Consider the following 18,359-nt stretch of genomic DNA (forward strand, 5'->3'; position numbering starts at 1 on the left):
ACTCCATTATCATACTCTGAACCACCAATAAGCTATATTAGGGATGCCAAGAAGTGTATTGTATCCAAGCTATCTTTCATTGTATAAAAAGGTATATAAGCCATACAACAATTGTGAAAAGATCTGATGATCAGTGAAGAGATAAAATTTAGAAGGATCGGCTTATAAGCTACAGATTATGCATAACCCGTTATGCATTCTATAAAATGGCTGCTTAACAGATTATGCACAAACACTGATTGATGTAAAGCACTCAGGTATTTTAATGTTTTAGCTCTGAGAGTGTGACTCGATTCTTCCACTATGAATAAGTAAGAATCAACCATTTCAATAGGATCCTTCACCATCGGAAAACACTAATACTACTGATCAGATAGATGATACAGGAAAAAAAACTCAAATTTAAGAGATGAAATGGTATATATGTCTATGGTAAGACTATTTATAAGAAAAATTCATTATGGATTCATTTTGTTCAATGTTTTAAGCTGAACAAACCCCGTATAAAAAATATATATAAAAATTGGTATAAGTGAACCAGTCACTTCGGTTTCTTCCAAGTAATCTGAAATGACGAGGGTACCAAAGTACACTAAATATTTTCGTTTGATCACAACCTATTCAAGACCCACTGTGTATAAACCTCTTTAAGCAACAATCACTAAAGAAATATTTCAACACGGTGTCCACTTGGAACAGGGTTAGTCCGGACTGACCTAACAATGTGAGAAATCAAATCCAAGTGGAGAATCACAATACACCTTGTGTGATCGTCTATCGATACAAGATGAAGACAATACAACAAGATGTTCACTTGATAATAGTTAAGGTACAAGACCGAAACACTATAGGATCAATATCAAGTGCCTAGTTAACTTACAAGTGCAAATACTTTAATTATAATGCGTAAATAAAGTAAAGCACACACCAGAATTTTATTAACGAGGAAAACTACAATTTTGTAGAAAAACCCCGGGACCTAGTCCAGTTTGAATACTCAATGAATTAAGACGCTACAAAAAGTAAACCTGCAACTTCGTGTAGACGAGACTAAGCAATTTAGAATCCTAGTTACTCAGCTTCAGCAGTATTCTTGTTTTGATAATATCTAGCAGAACCTAAGTTCTCAATAGACGTTAGAATACTAGATATCCTAGCAGAATAGATGTTCTTTTTAGGAAAAAATCTATTAGATCTATCTAGTAAATCTTCTTAATGGTTCACAATAACTTATGCTACCAATCTTTCAACTGGTAAGACAAGATTCCTTTAGATTGTATTCCAAACAGTAAATGATCAAAACTGTTTAATAACCAAACTCACTTTCCAATCACAATATCGAAATATATGATAAAATCACAGTTATGGATATTCTATTTTTGAGATCTGACAAGATCCGAAGCTCCTAGGTTACAAGATCAAACAAGATAATGATTACCGAAATAATCAATCTTGATTACAAGGTTTATGATAAAATCACAAATACCTTGTATATCTCAAAAGGCTTATGTTTATCGAAATAAACAACCTTTTAATTCTGGAAAATCAAGTCACAGAAAGTTTCACCAAGATCAAAACACAAGAACAAAGTGTTCAAATCTTTAAAGTCTTCAATCTTCGGTTAAATCTTCAAAGGAACAACCTGCAAAAAGAAACTTGATTCCTTATTGATTTTTCGCACAGGGAGTCTGTTAACAATGGAAAATCAATGAATCTATCTTACAGATCTAGAATAACTTAGATCCGTATAAACGTTATATTATTGATCTAGTTTGAGTGTCCTTATATCAGAAGAGAAGGATCATGGAATAAACAAATTAGGTGCAATCAAAGATTCAACAACCGTAAGTCAATCAAATCAATAATCGAAAACTAAAATAACAATGCAATTATCTCGTTTCCCACCAACTGTACTCGTAGAGCTTCTTGATCCCACAGAAGTCTTTAAACGAGCGTTCGTAAGAGATTTCGCTTAATTAGGGTACTTTCCTCTCCGGATAGACGACTCCACCAGAAACAACAAAAACTGAAGTTTTCCTAGCTCTTAGGATAGTTTGCAAGAAATGAAAACTCAAGTATTTATAGACCAAGCTTGTTTGGACAACAAGGAAATTCCAAAACCGAAAATATTCTAAAAATATGCAATAAAAGTTCCTAATTTCGGTTTTCTTATTTCCAATTAATATTAACCAATATTTTCGAAATCTCTCATAAAAATTTCTATTATTAGTATAACACAATTAGTAATAAACATTTTCTAGAAAATCATAATTAAATGATTTTCAATATTTCGGTATAGCACAATTACTGAAAGCATATAAAATTGAAAATCATGATTAAATGCTTTTCAATATTTTGGTATGGGATCACCTTGAGTATCAAGGAATATCTTTGAACAATTAATGATAGGAGTTATGCACATGTTCAAATGATGTCGACATCTGAAGTTCTCTTAGCAAACCCTAATTCTAAAGTCACACAAGTCATGAAGAAATATGTGAATATTGGAAAATCGGTTTTGCTTCTTGGGATCGGTTCTACCATGACGCACAATGTAAGTTTTGACCGGTTATACCATGCTCCCCAAGATAGGTTTTGACCGGTTACACCATGCTTCCCAAAGGTAGCTTGTGATCGGTTATACCTTACTTCGCAAGTTAGCTTGTGATTGGATACACCTTGCTTCCCAAAGTAGCTTGTGACCGATTACAACTAACTTCCCAATGTAGCTTGTGACCTGTTACACCTTGATTCACAAAGTAGCCCGTGACCGATTACAACTTGCTACACACTATAAGATATGACCGGTTATACCTCAGACCTCAACATGATTTAAGATAGGTTCTACCTTGTCATATTGTATTGGTCATCCAAAAGATATTCAATAAAGAACCGAACCAATCATGATTTCCTTTTGATTACGAAACAAGTTCGTATATGTACTTCCTTTAAACAAATTTTATAAAACATTGTTTCATAGGATGAAATCAACACCAATAGTTTACACATAATCAAGTAACTAAATACAAAGATTATGTCGACGTTGAAAAGACGAGGGTACCCAAATACACCACAATCTTTTTGTTTACAACCTATAAGTCCTCTTACTGAAAGTGATCGTCTATGGACAAAGTCGAGACAATACTACAAATCGGTATTCACACTTTGTGTGATTGTCTATGGATACGAGATAAAGACAATACGACTACCAAATAATAGATTGTGATACTTGATAATAGATTCAGACTTAACCAAACTCTATAGGATCACTATCGGGTATATCGAAGTTAACATTTGTGTATTTTACTTTTAATTATAATAAACAATTATAATTGCGGCAATATAAAAGTAAAATACCAGCAAGATTTTGTTAACAAGGAAAACTGCAAGTGCAGAAAACCCCGGGACCAAGTCCAGAATTGAATACTCTCAGAATTAATCCGCTATACAAAATCTACACCAACTTCGTATAGTTGAGACCAAACAATTACCCCTAGTTCACTTAGTTTCCTCAGTATCCATGCGCTTCCGAATTCGAAGGTCACGTACTGATACAATTCCTTTGGATCGTATTCCAAACAGTAAAGGAACAACAAATTTGTTTGGTAACAACTCTTATGATTCTTTCAAGATAAATATATCTCAAGTCATATGCAAAGGCTCTTTCGTTTAATCTAATTAACTCATTTTCCTGGTTAGATCAATCTATCCAATAACTACTAAAGTAGTTAAGTTTAGATTCACACTCAATCAAAATAAATCTCAAAGATATATATTGGGAATGTCGATCTCACGCAACTAATCAATCGAATAAATCTGATTCTAGTTGGATCCCAGCCGATCAAGGTTTGTGCACACACAAAGATATGAGAACTAAATAAAAAATCTTCTTCGTCTTCAAATCTTCTTTAATCTTCAATAAAAACCTGCACAACACCACTTGAATCTCTTGTGATCAATCACACACAGAACGGAGTCTGTTAACAAGATGTCTTTAGATCTATAAACAGTTCTAAAGATCCCGTCGATACTTCGAGTGAATCTTATATCAGAAGAGAAGATTCTCAGGAATAAACAAACTAGGTGCAATCAAAGTTTTAACAACAACCGTTAGTCGATCAAATCAATCGAAAACTAATAACACTGCCTAATTTGAATATGCCTCACAAGTTCACAACATTCTTCTTGTCTAGAGTCTCCTCTGGGCCCTTGGTTATGTACTATATAGTTCAGGAGACAAGTATTGAACGATTTTTTGGGGACCATGATTTTTCTTGGGAGACCATGGTTTTATTTTGGGTAAAGACATTAGAAGTAAATCTAGGTCACCCCTTATCTAGATATTTATATTAATACCTATATTACCCTCCTGATTAATTTTGGGTGATGATTAGCTAGTGTTAATAATAATTAGTGTAATGATTAGTGAGATGATTAAATTAAAGATAATTAGTGAGATTAAAAAATCAGATGAGTTTTTTTTTTAAAGAAGTAGAATTATTGAGAGAGTAAAGTTAGAGAAGATGAAGAAGGAAAACATGAAAAACGATGGATTTTACCAACCACAACCGGAGGAAGGGTATTTGGGTACCCAGGTATGCTTCAAACTTAGATAATGTTGGTTGAATTGCTCCAAACTTTCAAAAAAATGAAATTTTTTATGTAAATTTGGGCCAGTTCGGTTAACCATATGTCAACAACATGTAACCGAACACATCTGAAAGTGTAGTTCGGTTACCATATGTCAAGAACATGTAACCGAACACACCTGAAAGTGTAGTTCGGTTACGTTTTCCAAACACGCAGGTTACCGAACTCGCTCGTTAATGGAGGTTTTGGTCGTACAGTGCAATGTTCGGTTACCTAGGATAAAATGGTAGGTAACCGAACTTTGAACTTGAAAATTTATTTGAGTACATCTTGTGTGTTCGGTTAGTTTGCAAACTTCAACGCAACCAAGTTCCCAACCGAACTTCAGGTTAAAAGTAACCTAGTGTTAGAAGTTCGGTTGGTTCGCAAACTTCAACATATTTTGCGAATCAACCGAACTGGGCTTATAGGTAGAGTTCGGTTACAAAGAAAACTTAATAATTTTGCGAACGAACCGAACTTATGGACTTGTATTGTTCTAATACAAGGAGTTCGGTTAAAAGTATTTTTTTGCGACAACCGAACTTTGAGTTCGGTTAAGAAAAAAATAATTTGTGATAACCGAACTTTTTACTGAAAAGAACTCCATTAAACCTCTCTGCAACTTCCATTTTCAACTCATTTTGATAATTAGTTCTCATTTATTCAACCAAAAACGAATGACAAGTAATGGATTTGTGAGAATATCTTTGTTAATGTTTTAAATTAAGCTATATATATATAGTGGTGGTGGTGGTAATCGGAAGTGGTGGTGGTAATCAATGGTTGTTGGTGGTGATAATTGGAGGTGGTGGTGGTGGTAATCGGTGGTGGTGGTAGACGGTGGTTGTTGTTGGTGGTGGTGATAATCGGTGGTTGGTGGTGGTGGTGGGAATCGGTGGTTGGTGGTGGTGGTGGTAATCAGCGGTGGTGGGAGGTGGTGGTGAGAGGATGTGGTGGTTATATATATATATACAGAGAGAGAGAGGTGGTTATTGTGTTGGTTTTAAATTAAATTAGGTTAAGGGTAGGTTAGTCATTTCAATGTTCTAGGACACCCCTTATAATTATAGGGAAGGTGGCCTAATAAGACCATGGTCCCAACCAATGTAGTCAATATCGGCCGTATCGGCCGATATATCGGGGATATCTCGGATATCGACCCAGAACGATACGATAAGAAGGATATCGGGGATACGATATTCGCCCGATAATATCGGCCGTATCGGTCGAATATCGGCCGTTTCGGTCAAATATCGGCCGTATCGGTCGATAAGAAATTTTCCTACATTTCCTGATATGAGACGGTATTGATCGTTTTCTATAAAGTTTAAGGGTAATTTTGGCGAAGAAAGTCTTCCAGGTGGTAGTAGAGGTGCATGTAGCTCTCGAAGCAAGTCTACTAAAGTTACTCTTTTGTTTCTTTGATAAAATTGATGTTATCTATTATATCTTATCCGAAAATGTGTGGAGAAATGTTTAATATAAAATTATAGTCTCTAAATCTAGAACCCATATTTCAACGATAATATCCCCGATATAAAATCGTACCAGTGTATCGGTCCCGACCGAGATGAATCGATATCCGATATTAACTACATTGGTCCCAACAAAAAGGCCATGATCCCTAAAAAATCATTCCAAGTATTGGGCAAATCTGTCTGCTGAATAAAGCCCAGTCGAAGTTTTGTGATATTGGTATGTGCAAGTGCACCTTTAACCCAAGGCAACTTGTTTGTTTTGTGTGCGAAAACTGCGATTCAGTTCCTCCGTCCCTTGTTTCTGTTTGTTTTCCAATCCAATCGATAAATTCATAAATCAATCAAATTTCAGAAGGGAAATCTTGAGATAAGGATCATGGGAAGACCTCCAAACGTTGGACCCGGCCCATCCTTTCGATTTACAGCGAATGAAGTATGCTCACTAGATGTCTTGATTTCTAATTTAGACTTACGAATCTAAAAAATCTATGAAACATTTTCTTAAATTAGTTTATATATTTGAATTCTGGAGTGTTTACATTCGCAAAATACTCAAATTGTTCGAAGCCATGGGGAAGTTACTTTTAGGGTTTTAAGATATTATTGTGCTTTTTTTTTTTAATACGAAAGGAATAAATTTTATTGAACTTAAGTGTTTGAAACTAACAGAGACTCATCAGCTGTGATAGCTGGGATTAACCAAGATGGCAGATGATGTTGCTATTCTTGGGTGCTAGAAAACGATAAAGCCTTTTTCGCAATAGAGATATTATTGTGCTGATTGCTTTAGATTCTTTAGTGTTTCCGTTATATATTTCTTTCAGATGTATGAAACTGAAGTGATTAGGTCAAGATACAATTCACATACATGGCTTTGTATAAAGAAAGAGCAACCTTGGTACTGCATGGAGCTATGAGTGATGAGTCAGTTTCAGGTAAATTGAATTTGAGCCTGAAAAGCTTGTTAGAGACTAGAACCAGTGTGTGATAAGGAGGTGTATTTTTAGAATATCTAAACAGTGTACACAAAATAATAACATACTTGATGGCAATTGACACACTAACTTTACTGATGTGTAAGATTAAACTTGTGGCTACCATGGGTGCTGGTAATTGTACCTCTTTCATGCATCAAGTTGTGGATTGCTCAGTTACTGTTATTTCAATGTATGCTTTTTCTCTCCAAGCATTTCATGTGACAGTCTTTGTTTGTTTGTAAATGTAGTTTACATGCATTAGAAAAAGAAGAAGAATGAGATACTAGCATAGATTAGTCTTAATGTAGTTCGCTTTCTGTACTTGCTCTCCTTGTTAACATGATTTATGTGCTCACTTTTCTGTATTTTATGCCACTATCTGTACATTATACTGTGAGTCTCAACAATTGGCTCTAGTTCAACAGTTTGTAATTTGAGTTATGCACCTACAGTTCAATCTGACCATTTAAAACTTAAAATCTATTCTTATTTTGGCCAATTCAGTCCATATCAAAACCATGATCAGGTGTCAAGGTCATTACAATGTCATATTCTTATCTAGCTTTACATATCCTTTTGTCGATTCTATGTCGCAGACAGCTTATGTTTGGTCATACTTAATATTCTCTAGTCTTAATTATACTGTTTGATGTTGGCTAATTCTTTAAGGTGGCGGAAATGGAGGCTTGTCTACAAAAAGCTAATTTTATAATACCAAGCTTGGAAGTTATTCGCTCCATTGCAGAGAAGTTTAGGTTTGTTTCTGGAGGGAGCTTCCTTCCTTCTATGACACTATCTAGTTTTGCTTCACCAAAAGAATCATATGAAGGATGACAAAAATATTGTGTTTGGTTTGTAGTGCATCTGCAGAGCGATCAGGAAAGATGATTGTGCATCAGAAGCAGGTTGCTAACATTACACTTGTCACACTTATCAGTTATGCATAAATTTTTTGAAGTCTCTTCTCATTCTAAGTTTGGTTACAGGTGTTGAATTGGTTCCAAAATAGGAGATATGCACAAAAAGCAAAAACAATGAAGCCTTCCGAGAACTTGAGCGTGACCCCCAAATCCCGTGAGGATTTAGTCCCTTTAAGGAATGTGCCTCATATTATGCCGGTTCCTTCAGGTAGTTCTGATAAATATGCTGTTTAGTTTTTTGTGTCACGCTTCTGTCTCTTAAGGAGAGCCATTTTATTAGCATACTTTTAAGCGCAAGCATACTGCATTCTTGATAGATGGTAGTTAACAGTCTCGACATTCCATCATGTGTTTGTAATGTATAAGATGTGTGTTTCTGTGTTGGTTCTGGTGACGATCCTACATGTCACATTACTAGTCTCGTTACTTCTAAGTATCACAGAAGTAATTGTTGCATGCATCTATATTTTTTGTGTATCTACTCCTAATGGTTACACAAAATGCAGGAAGAAGTACTTCAGATAGTAATGCTTTAATGGAGTTTGAAGCCAGATCATCGAGGGATGGTGCATGGTTAGTGCTTTTAGGCCATTAAGCTCCATTTGTCGTATTGTTTCATAAAGTAAGGCCTGATATTGGTGGTCAGTACTTTTCTTGTTTGTGTAACTTTATTCTCTCCAATTCCCAGGTATGATGTGGCGGCTTTTATCTCTCATAGGATGTTTGAAACAGGTGATCCGGTAATCCTCCCAAAATACTTGATGCAGTCTCCAAATAGAGATTCCTGTCTTCAATAAATGACACTCCACTCAACAAGTGCCTTCTATTTTGTTTAATGTTTCGTATTTTTTGATAACATATTGAGAGTACTTGAACTTTCTTTTCTCCACTTTTTTCAGGAAGTTCGAGTCCGATTTGCAGGATTTGGGGCAGAAGAGGATGAATGGATCAATGTGCGCAAGCATGTGAGACAGCGATCTCTCCCATGTGAAGCATCCGAATGTGTTGCAGTGCTTGCTGGAGATCTAATACTTTGCTTTCAGGTGGTTCTCATACCCAAGAAAGTTCTAACTTTGTAAGAATGTGTTAAACATGGTAAGAACTAGTAGTAATGCTCACTCTGGAAGCTTTTCAGGAAGGTAAAGATCAGGCTCTCTACTATGACGCACATGTGCTTGATGCGCAAAGGCGGAGACATGATGTACGAGGATGTCGATGTAGGTTTCTTGTGCGTTATGATCATGATCAGGCCGAGGTTCGAACCCATTTTTTAATGACTTATGTTTGATTTTGTTTTTAACATGTCATCTTAGAACATGCTTCGGAATCAAATCCTTATTAAGATACTGGCCCCTTCTTACCTAGAAAGTAGAAAGTAACTATTGTCAAGGAATTGCATGTTTCAAGATTTACGTGTGGCCCTTCAGTGAGCAGCCCCAAAAATGTTCAGGGAGAAGTTGATTTGTGAGTTATGTCCATAAAGAAGTTTCTTTCATCAGGAGTACTAACTCATCCAGAAGATAGAAAATTTTCAGAGAACTAATGTTTCCTATTTGATAGTATTAAGTGATTTATGTACTCTAGCTCACTACATTCTTTTTTCCATCATTAGGAAATAGTGCAATTGAGGAAGGTGTGTCGTCGACCAGAAACTGATTACAGATTGAGATTACTCCATAGCGCAAGGGAGTTTGTGCGAGTGGACCCAAAGAGGGAAATGGGAGAGAAAACTACCAGTGCTGTTAACTCTTGTTCAAGGAATTATTCAAATTCTGAACCTGTGAAGTCACATCCGGCAGAAGTAACTGCAGATCGTAAGGTTAAAGAGTCTCCCGTCGGTGTAACTGCTGAAACTATTGGGACAGCAGTGGCAATAAAAGTTGAAACAGGTACTAAATGTAATGACAACATTGGAAATCCCGATAACCAAATGCCTTCAGGAGGCGATGCTGTAACGGCATCGGCCATCACTAGTGTCAGGAACAACCCCAACACCTCTACCAATTCTGGCAATAGTGAGAATGACAAAACAGCATCGGCCAACACTAGTGCCAGCAACAATCCCAACACAATTACCACTTCTGGCAGTAGTGAGAATGATGAAATGGCAGTGGCCACCATTAGTGCCAGCAGCAACCCCAACACGGTTACCACTTCTGGCAATGATTAAATGATGGGGCAAGAAAAATAAACAGATACCATTGTGAGGTGGAGTTATCCTTCCAGAAGAAGTTATTTGGCATTGAAATGGTGTTGGGTGATCTTTATGTAGAATTGCATCTGTACAAGGATCTTTTTCTTCTTGTGGGTGTGTTGGTCTTTTAACCTAATTCGGAACCTTAGATAAAAACATATTGCTTCGCACCCAAACTGCAGTGCTGTATTGGAACTTTTAGGGAGGATGAAGTGTAGATTGAGTCCTTGATGACTGGTTAAAATTGGCCAAAAGGGTTGTATATATTCTTATTGACGCCTCTATTTTTCTTTTCATTTTTCTTTTCTTCTTTCCTAATATGAAAATTTAGGACTAAATTACACTCTCAGACCTGACTTGTAGCCAAACTGGTTATGCTGGCCTGGGTCAGCATTAGATTCAGTGGATCTAGATTGCGATCACATCATATAGTGAGGATTACAGCATGCAGTCTATTGTTTTTACTACAACTACGAGCCAAATTCAAAGCCATAAAGTTGTGCCTTTTGGCAATACTACTACGACACTATTTCAGAAGACTCCGCCTTGACAGCAGTTTTCGTGAATCTACTATCCACACTTTCTGCAAGCAATCTTATCAGAACCTGGAGAGTTTGACAGGTGTTTTTTTTTTTTTTTTGACTCAAAACTCCATTTTTGTTTTCATTCCAGTAGCCCATTAGGAAGCCTCCTGAAAGATCCTCTTGTAGATCACCCCTTGCATCCAGCTTCCCATTGGAAAGCCTGCTATAGGGATTAAACCCAATGCCGTACTTACCAGAGTAAAGATTTAGAGCAAACGGAAGTACAGTGAATAATACACTCCATCAGGTAAGGTAATTTTGGTGTAATCATCATTACCAAATATCTGTCTGTTATCACTTGAAACCTAAAAGCTAAAACTCCTTTCTTAAAACATTTTGAATACGTCCTAAATAGAATTCTTTTGATGGTACGAGGTATGGTCTTAACTCTTGAGACCAAAATCTCTGATGGTCTGTCATGGTATAATACAGCTATCTCCTTTTTTTTTTTTTTGTTATTATCAGGGAGAAAGACACTGTTACTAGTGGGAAAGCCGACTCGCGTCAATAACTGTTTTTGGATTTGATTTCCTATAGTAACTCTCTACCCAAACCATACAAACCGTAAAACGCTAATAAATAACAATATCAAATACGTTCAAGTGTTCAGAGACTAATATATTACCTTAATCCCAGGATAGATATTGAAGCGGAATGGAAGAAAATGATGGTATTTTTGATAAGCAACTGTTTCTTTCATTTTTACGACTTAGTACTTTTTCCAACTGGACCGTTCCTCCATTATATCAAAAAGAAGAACCAAGAAAGGAGGGTGATCAAGTAACCCAAACTTGGTTCACATCAGGAGAAGCAGCCATCTGGACTAGGTGATCTGCTACCGAATTACCTTCTCGGTAGTGGTGGGTACTATAAGTTTTATTTTATATATATACATAACTATATATAATGGTTAGATCTTAACAAACATGATAATCACATCATAAGCATAGTTGTGTTAAAAATTAAGAGTACCTGAGGATGCCATTGATTGAATCCAATGTCCTCCAAGAACACCCCTAGCACATAATAGTTGTAGAAATTTTGGTTTCTCCTTCTTGACCCTTTTTTTGTGTAATGAAATAATAATAATTCATAAAACCTATTCTGATGGTAATAGATTTCCTTTTATAGGTAGAAGGAGGACCAAGGTTCATAGGATTAAAATTAACATTCAATCTCATCCGTCCATCAAGGAAGAGGGAATATGAAAGGATCCCAAAATATTCTTACATTAATATTTAGCATCAAGAATATATTTATATATGTATAAATATTCTCACATTACATATTTAGCATAATTCATAATTAACCAAGTTATTGCATGGACCAAGAGTATATTTATATGTGTATAAATATTCTTACATTCTCCCACTGGTCCATGTGATAATCTATTTAAAAGTTAATCGTATAAAAACATAAGCGCGCATAATTGCTAAACAAATATAATGGCTAAACGTAATACCTCAACCAAGTAAATTACTTATGCGAGTCATGGCGGTGGCACGTGTCTTGTTATCAACATGTTCCCTTCCATGTACCACAACACAAGAAAATTACTTAATCAGGCCTTAAATAGGGATATCATAATGGTCCAGTAATGTCTTCAAAAGAAAACAATTTCTGTAACATTCATCCAATAACATAAAAGTATACTAAAATGGATACAGAAATAAGTTCAGAATAATAACAATAATAAGATCTCAATAAGTGTTCAAACATAAGCAAAAGTCTAAGTGAAACTAATTATTTGTTACTCCATCAAGACCCATGTTTCCAACATGTTCCAGAAAAGTCTTGGGAGGTAACGCCTTCGTAAATGCATCTGCAATCATAAGTTTTGTGCCTATGTGTTCAATGAACAACTTTTTTATCTGAACAGCTTGCTTCACGCATAGGTACTTTAGATCCATGTGTCTTGAACCCTTAGTATATCTAGCGTGCTTTGAAAAAACTACTGCTGCGGCATTATCACAGTAAAGTTTCACAGGTGCGGAGGCAAAATTTAGGTCTCCAAACATTGAGATGAAATTCCGCAGACATGAACAGTGATTTGTAGCCTCATAACATGCTACAAATTCAGCTTCCATTGTTGAGCCAGTGAGAATAGACTCTTTTGCACTTTTCCATGATATTGCTCCTCCAGCTAATAGAAAAAGATATCCAAAAGTGCTCTTTCGAGTATCATTACATCCCATGAAATCGGAATCTGAATAGTCAACCAACTCAAACTGATCTGACTTCGTAAATGTGAGACGATGATCCTTCGTTCCTTGTAGGTACCTTAAAACTTTCTTTGCAGCTTTCCAATGTTCCATTCCAGGATTCACAAGGTATCTTCCCAGCATACCAACTATATAGCTGGTATCTGGTCGTGTGAAAACTTGAGCATACATTAAACTTCCCACCACAGAAGCATAAGGGATTTTATCCATTTTCTTACGTTCCAGTTCATTCTTAGGACAAAGATTGAGACCAAACTTGTCTCCTTTAGAAACCGGAACTATACTTGGCTTACATGCACTCATCTCAAATCTCTCTAGAATTCTTTCGATATATGCTTTCTGTGAGATTGATAATGTTCCAAGTTATCTATCACGAGATATTTCTATCCCAATCACATAAGAAGCTTCACCCATATCTTTCATTTCAAAATTCTTTGATAGATATTCCTTAGTTTCATGCATAAGGCCAAGATCACTACTCGCAAGTAGTATGTCATCTACATACAATACCAAAAATATGAACTTCCTCCCACTGATCTTGAGGTATATGCATGGATCTACGACATTTTATTCAAAACCAAATTTTCAAATGGTTTCGTTGAATTTTAGATACCACTGCCTGGAGGCTTGCTTAAGTCCATAAATTGATTTCTTAAGTTTGCAGACCATGTGTTCCTGTCCTTCTAAGACAAAACCTTCAGGTTGACACATGTAAATATCTTCCTCAAGCTCACCATTAAGAAAAGTTGTTTTCACATCCATTTGATGTAACTCAAGGTCATATTGAGCTACTAATGCCAGAATAATTCTGAGAGAGTCTTTCTTTGACACGGGAGAAAAAGTCTTTTTGTAATCAATGCCATCTTTCTGAGTGAAACCTTTGGCTACAAGTCTAGATTTATAACATTAAATATTTCCATTAGCATCGCGTTTGGTCTTAAAGACCCATTTACAGCCGATTGCTTTGTGCCCTTCAGGCAATTCAACGTATTCCCAGACTCCGTTATCATCCATCGATTTTTTCTCTACTTTCGTAGCATTAATCCATTTATCAGAATTACTACACTTGATAGCTTGTGAATAAGAAACTGGATCTTTCATAACCCCTAAATCAAAATCCGATTCTTGTAGATAAACCACATAATCATCAGAAATGTCCCTTTTCCGTTCTCTATGAGATCTTCTTAAGGCTGGTTCTTCTGATTGTTCTACAATATCTTCATTGGCAATAGTTTCATCATGAAGCTCCGGTACCGTTATTTGTGTTGCTCCCTCATTAATCGGTTCAACAACCGGAGGAGTCACAATATCTGTAGAAACCTGAGGTAAAGGGATTATTACTCTGATTTCTTGAACAGATTTTTCTTGCACCGGTGTACTCACACTAACTTCGCCATCCTTAATGAATTTTGCATTTCCAGTTTCAATAATTCTCATACTATGGTTAGGACAATAAATAATATACCCCTTGGATTTTTCAGGTAAACCAATAAAGTGACCGCTAACAGTTTTCATATCCAATTTCTTTTCTTTGGGATTATAAACTTTCGCTTCTGCTGAACAACCCCAAACTTGCAGGTGTTTTAAACTAGGTTTCCAGCCCTTCCACATTTCAAAAGGAGTCTTTGGAACTGCTTTGCTTGGAACTCTATTTAAAATATACACAGCATAACGAAGAGCATACATCCACAAACTTAAGGGTAAACTCGCATGATTAATCATGCTTCTAACCATTTCCATTATAGTACGATTTTGCCTTTCTGCTACACCATTCTGCCAAGGTGAACCTGGCGTTGTGTATTGAGCAACAATTCCAATCTTTTGAAGAAGTAAAGCGAAAGGTCCAGGATGTTGTCCTGTTTCATCATACCTTCCATAATATTCTCCACCCCTATCAGACCTAATGATTTTCACCTTCTTTTCTAATTGCCTCTCAACTTCGGTAATGAATTGCTCTACAACATTCACAGCTTGAGATTTATCATGCAATAAGTAAAGATAACAGTAACGTGAAAAATCATCAATAAAGGTGATAAAATATTTTTCTCCTCCAAAAGTTGGAACGTCGAAGGGTCCACAAATATCTGTATGTATTATTTAAAGGAGTTATGAACTTCTTGTGGCACATTTCTTTGTGTGTTTTGTCATCTTTCCTTTAATACAATCCACACAACTTTTATAATCGGTAAAATCAAGGTTCTGTAGAATCCCATCTTTTACCAATCGTTGAAGCTTTTCACGATATATATGTCCCAACTTCTTATGCCACAAGAATGAGGAATTACCCTCAACATGTTCAGTTCTATCATTATGATGCATCGTTAAATAGGTTCCAGGTATTGATGATGAAGATAAATTTAACTTATAAAGACCATCAGAAAGATAACCAGAACCAATAACTTTAAAATCTTTAAACAAACTAAAACATCCATTGGCAATTTGAAATTGAAAACCTTGTCTATCTAGTTGAGAAACTGAAATTAAATTGCGAGAAATAGTTGGAACATAAAGAGTGTTTTCCAAATCAAGAAAGTATCCATGATCTAGAATCAAACGATAAGTTCCTATAGCATTAACTGGGGCTTTATTGCCATTGCCCATAAAAAGGAAGTTTTCATTCTGGTTTGTGATTTGGGTTGAAAGGTATCCCTGCATCGAATTAGAAACATGAACATTAGCACCAGAATCAAACCACCATGATAAAGAAGATTCTTTAATAATCAAATTTGTTTCAAAATAACTTACGAATCCCAAAGGATTACCTTTCTTTTCGAACCATTTTTGACGCTTAGTGCAATCTTTCCGAAAATGACCAGGTTTCTTACAGAAACGACACTTATTGTCATCTTGTTTTGCCTTCTTCTTTTCAGGTTGACCAAAATTACTTTGTGGTGCTCCCTTATTTCCCTTTGCAGGCTTACGCTTATTGTTCACTCCTCGATTGACAAAATGCACTTGATTAAGACCTTGCTGGTTTAGCCTAGCTTCCTCTTGAACCAACATGTTTGCCAATTCATTTGCAGTCCATTTTTCCTTAATAGTGTTGTAATGCACTTGAAAAGCAGCATATTGGGGTGGGAGCGAGTTGAGAATGAATTGGACAAGAAAGTTCTCATCCACAGTTAATTTCATCTCAGTAAGCTTAGCAGCAATGCTACGCATTTCTATCACGTGCTGGTGCATTGACCTGACACCGGTATACTTCATGGTTGTCAGATCAGCTATCAACTTCCCAGCTAGAGACTTGTCCGCTGTCTTAAAGCGTTCCTTTACGATTTCCATAAAGTCCTTAGCATTTTTAGGTTCGGTAAGCGATCCTTTAATGTTTGCATCAATGTGCATTCGCATCAGCTGTATGCTCAGCCTATCACTTCTCTCCCACTTTTTCAAGAGATCCTTATCTTCAGGGGTACTCTTATCATTCATAATTGGCTTTTCAATTAGGAGAGCAAGGTCAATATCCTGCACACCCAAAGTGAACTCAACATTCTCTTTCCATTCTGAGAAGTTGGTGCCATTGAAGAATGGGATAGAAGAAGTATACGAATGCAAAGACTTAGAACTAGAAGCTGTAAAATATGACAAAGATACACAAAGTCAAATTCACACATATACAAATTAAGAAACTCATGTGGGTAGAATCTTAAATAAAACAACAATCATGTCATAAAGTCATAAAACATTCGCACATATATAAGCAAGCAAAGACAAACATCTGTGGACATTATGCCTTTCATGGTTACATACATAATCATAATATTTATGCAATCATGTGAATTAGAGTTACCTGTGGGTGACTTTTCATTCTAATATGTATGACTAAATAGCTAATTTCTTTATGTTTATATATACAAACACTTGAACAAACATCTCCTGTGGGTGATAGTTATTCTTATGTGATTGCACAAAACGATGTTGACTTACAATGACATGTTAATATAGCATAATACTTTAGTATCACTGTGGCGATAGCTAAAGAGCATACAATTCATACACTTTGGTGATCTAAAACATGTTATAGTTATTACCACACAAGGGCTATACATGTTCATATCAAAAAACCAAAATAAAAAAAGTCAAAAGTCAAAGTCAACATGTGAAAGTCAGCAGTCAAAGTCAATGACGAAAGTCAACATTTGAAGGTCAAAAGTCAAACAGTCAAGTCAACGATAAAAGTCAAACACTCAGTCAAAGTCAACAGTCAGTCAAAGTACAGTCAAGTCAACGATGGAAGTCAAGCAGTCAGTCAAGGTCGGACAGTCAAACAGTCAAAGTCAGACATTATGGTCAACAATTTTCTTAATGTCAAACCAAGAAGATTTAAAAAAAAAAAAAACTTATGGGCTTGTCCAAAACAAAACCCAACATACATTTCATGTTTATGTTATAGTTAAGAAATATTAAACCAAGCCCAATAAACTTTCATAAACATCATAGTGAGCCCATACACATAAACTTTCATTTTTCATAAACGTTTCATCTTCACATACCCGTAGCCGCATACTTCGCATATTAAACAAACGTTTTGAATACTTTACGCATGAATCAAACAAAACAGACTTTTATTCATGAACTAATAACATCATCATGTTATATCACGTCAAGCAAAAAATCATACGAGATCATATCATCTTCAATCGGATGAAACAACACATCAAATCTTTCTTATATGTTATAAATCCAATAATCATAGAAATATATCAAGCTATTACAGGTGAGCCCATATTATAATTAACAGGATCTTAATATATATATATATATATATATATATATATATATAACCGCATGATTTATTTGCTCAATCAATCAAAATTGAACATCAATTAAGTAAGACAAAATATTCATATTTATAAATGGTATATAAACATAAATATTAGTAATCAAACAGACATACTATTGATTGATATAAACACAACAATTACACACAAACATCAAGGAAAATCATGGAGTTCTAAACCAGGCTCGATGCCAAATATAAGTTTTATTTTATATATATACATAACTATATATAATGGTTAGATCTTGAACAAACATGATAATCACATCATAAGCATAGTTGTGTTAAAAATTAAGAGTACCTGAGGATGCCATTGATTGAATCCAATATGTCCTCCAAGAACACCCCTAGCACAGAATAGTTGTAGAACTTTTGGTTTCTCCTTCTTGACCCTTTTTTTGTGTAATGAAATAATAATAATTCATAAAACCTATTCTGATGGTAATAGAGTTCCTTTTATAGGTAGAAGGAGGACCAAGGTTCATAGGATTAAAATTAACATTCAATCTCATCCGTCCATCAAGGAAGAGGGAATATGAAAGGATCCCAAAATATTCTTACATTAATATTTAGCA

At 35.5% G+C, this 18,359-nt stretch overlaps 1 protein-coding gene across 3 annotated transcripts; it reads left to right on the plus strand.

The window, feature by feature from the left end:
• Window positions 1-6,344: 6,344 nt before the first annotated feature.
• LOC113297460 (protein SAWADEE HOMEODOMAIN HOMOLOG 2-like) lies at window positions 6,345-10,501 on the plus strand. 3 transcript variants are annotated; one of them, XM_026545937.1, is made up of 10 exons: window positions 6,455-6,543; window positions 6,935-7,045; window positions 7,757-7,842; window positions 7,947-7,992; window positions 8,074-8,215; window positions 8,514-8,580; window positions 8,696-8,747; window positions 8,907-9,050; window positions 9,143-9,262; window positions 9,620-10,501. In XM_026545937.1, the coding sequence occupies exons 2-10, from the start codon at window positions 7,031-7,033 to the stop codon at window positions 10,175-10,177; spliced, it is 1,230 nt and encodes a 409-aa protein (XP_026401722.1). In that variant the 5' UTR covers window positions 6,455-6,543; window positions 6,935-7,030; the 3' UTR covers window positions 10,178-10,501. The 3 variants fall into 3 exon arrangements, with proteins under 3 accessions (XP_026401720.1, XP_026401722.1, XP_026401721.1); XM_026545935.1 differs by lacking the exon at window positions 6,935-7,045 and having other exon boundaries at window positions 6,345-6,543; XM_026545936.1 differs by lacking the exon at window positions 6,455-6,543 and having other exon boundaries at window positions 6,554-7,045.
• Window positions 10,502-18,359: the final 7,858 nt, after the last annotated feature.

The sequence above is a fragment of the Papaver somniferum genome, chromosome 7 (assembly GCF_003573695.1).
Source record: "Papaver somniferum cultivar HN1 chromosome 7, ASM357369v1, whole genome shotgun sequence".
NCBI classification, from domain to species: Eukaryota; Viridiplantae; Streptophyta; class Magnoliopsida; order Ranunculales; family Papaveraceae; genus Papaver; species Papaver somniferum.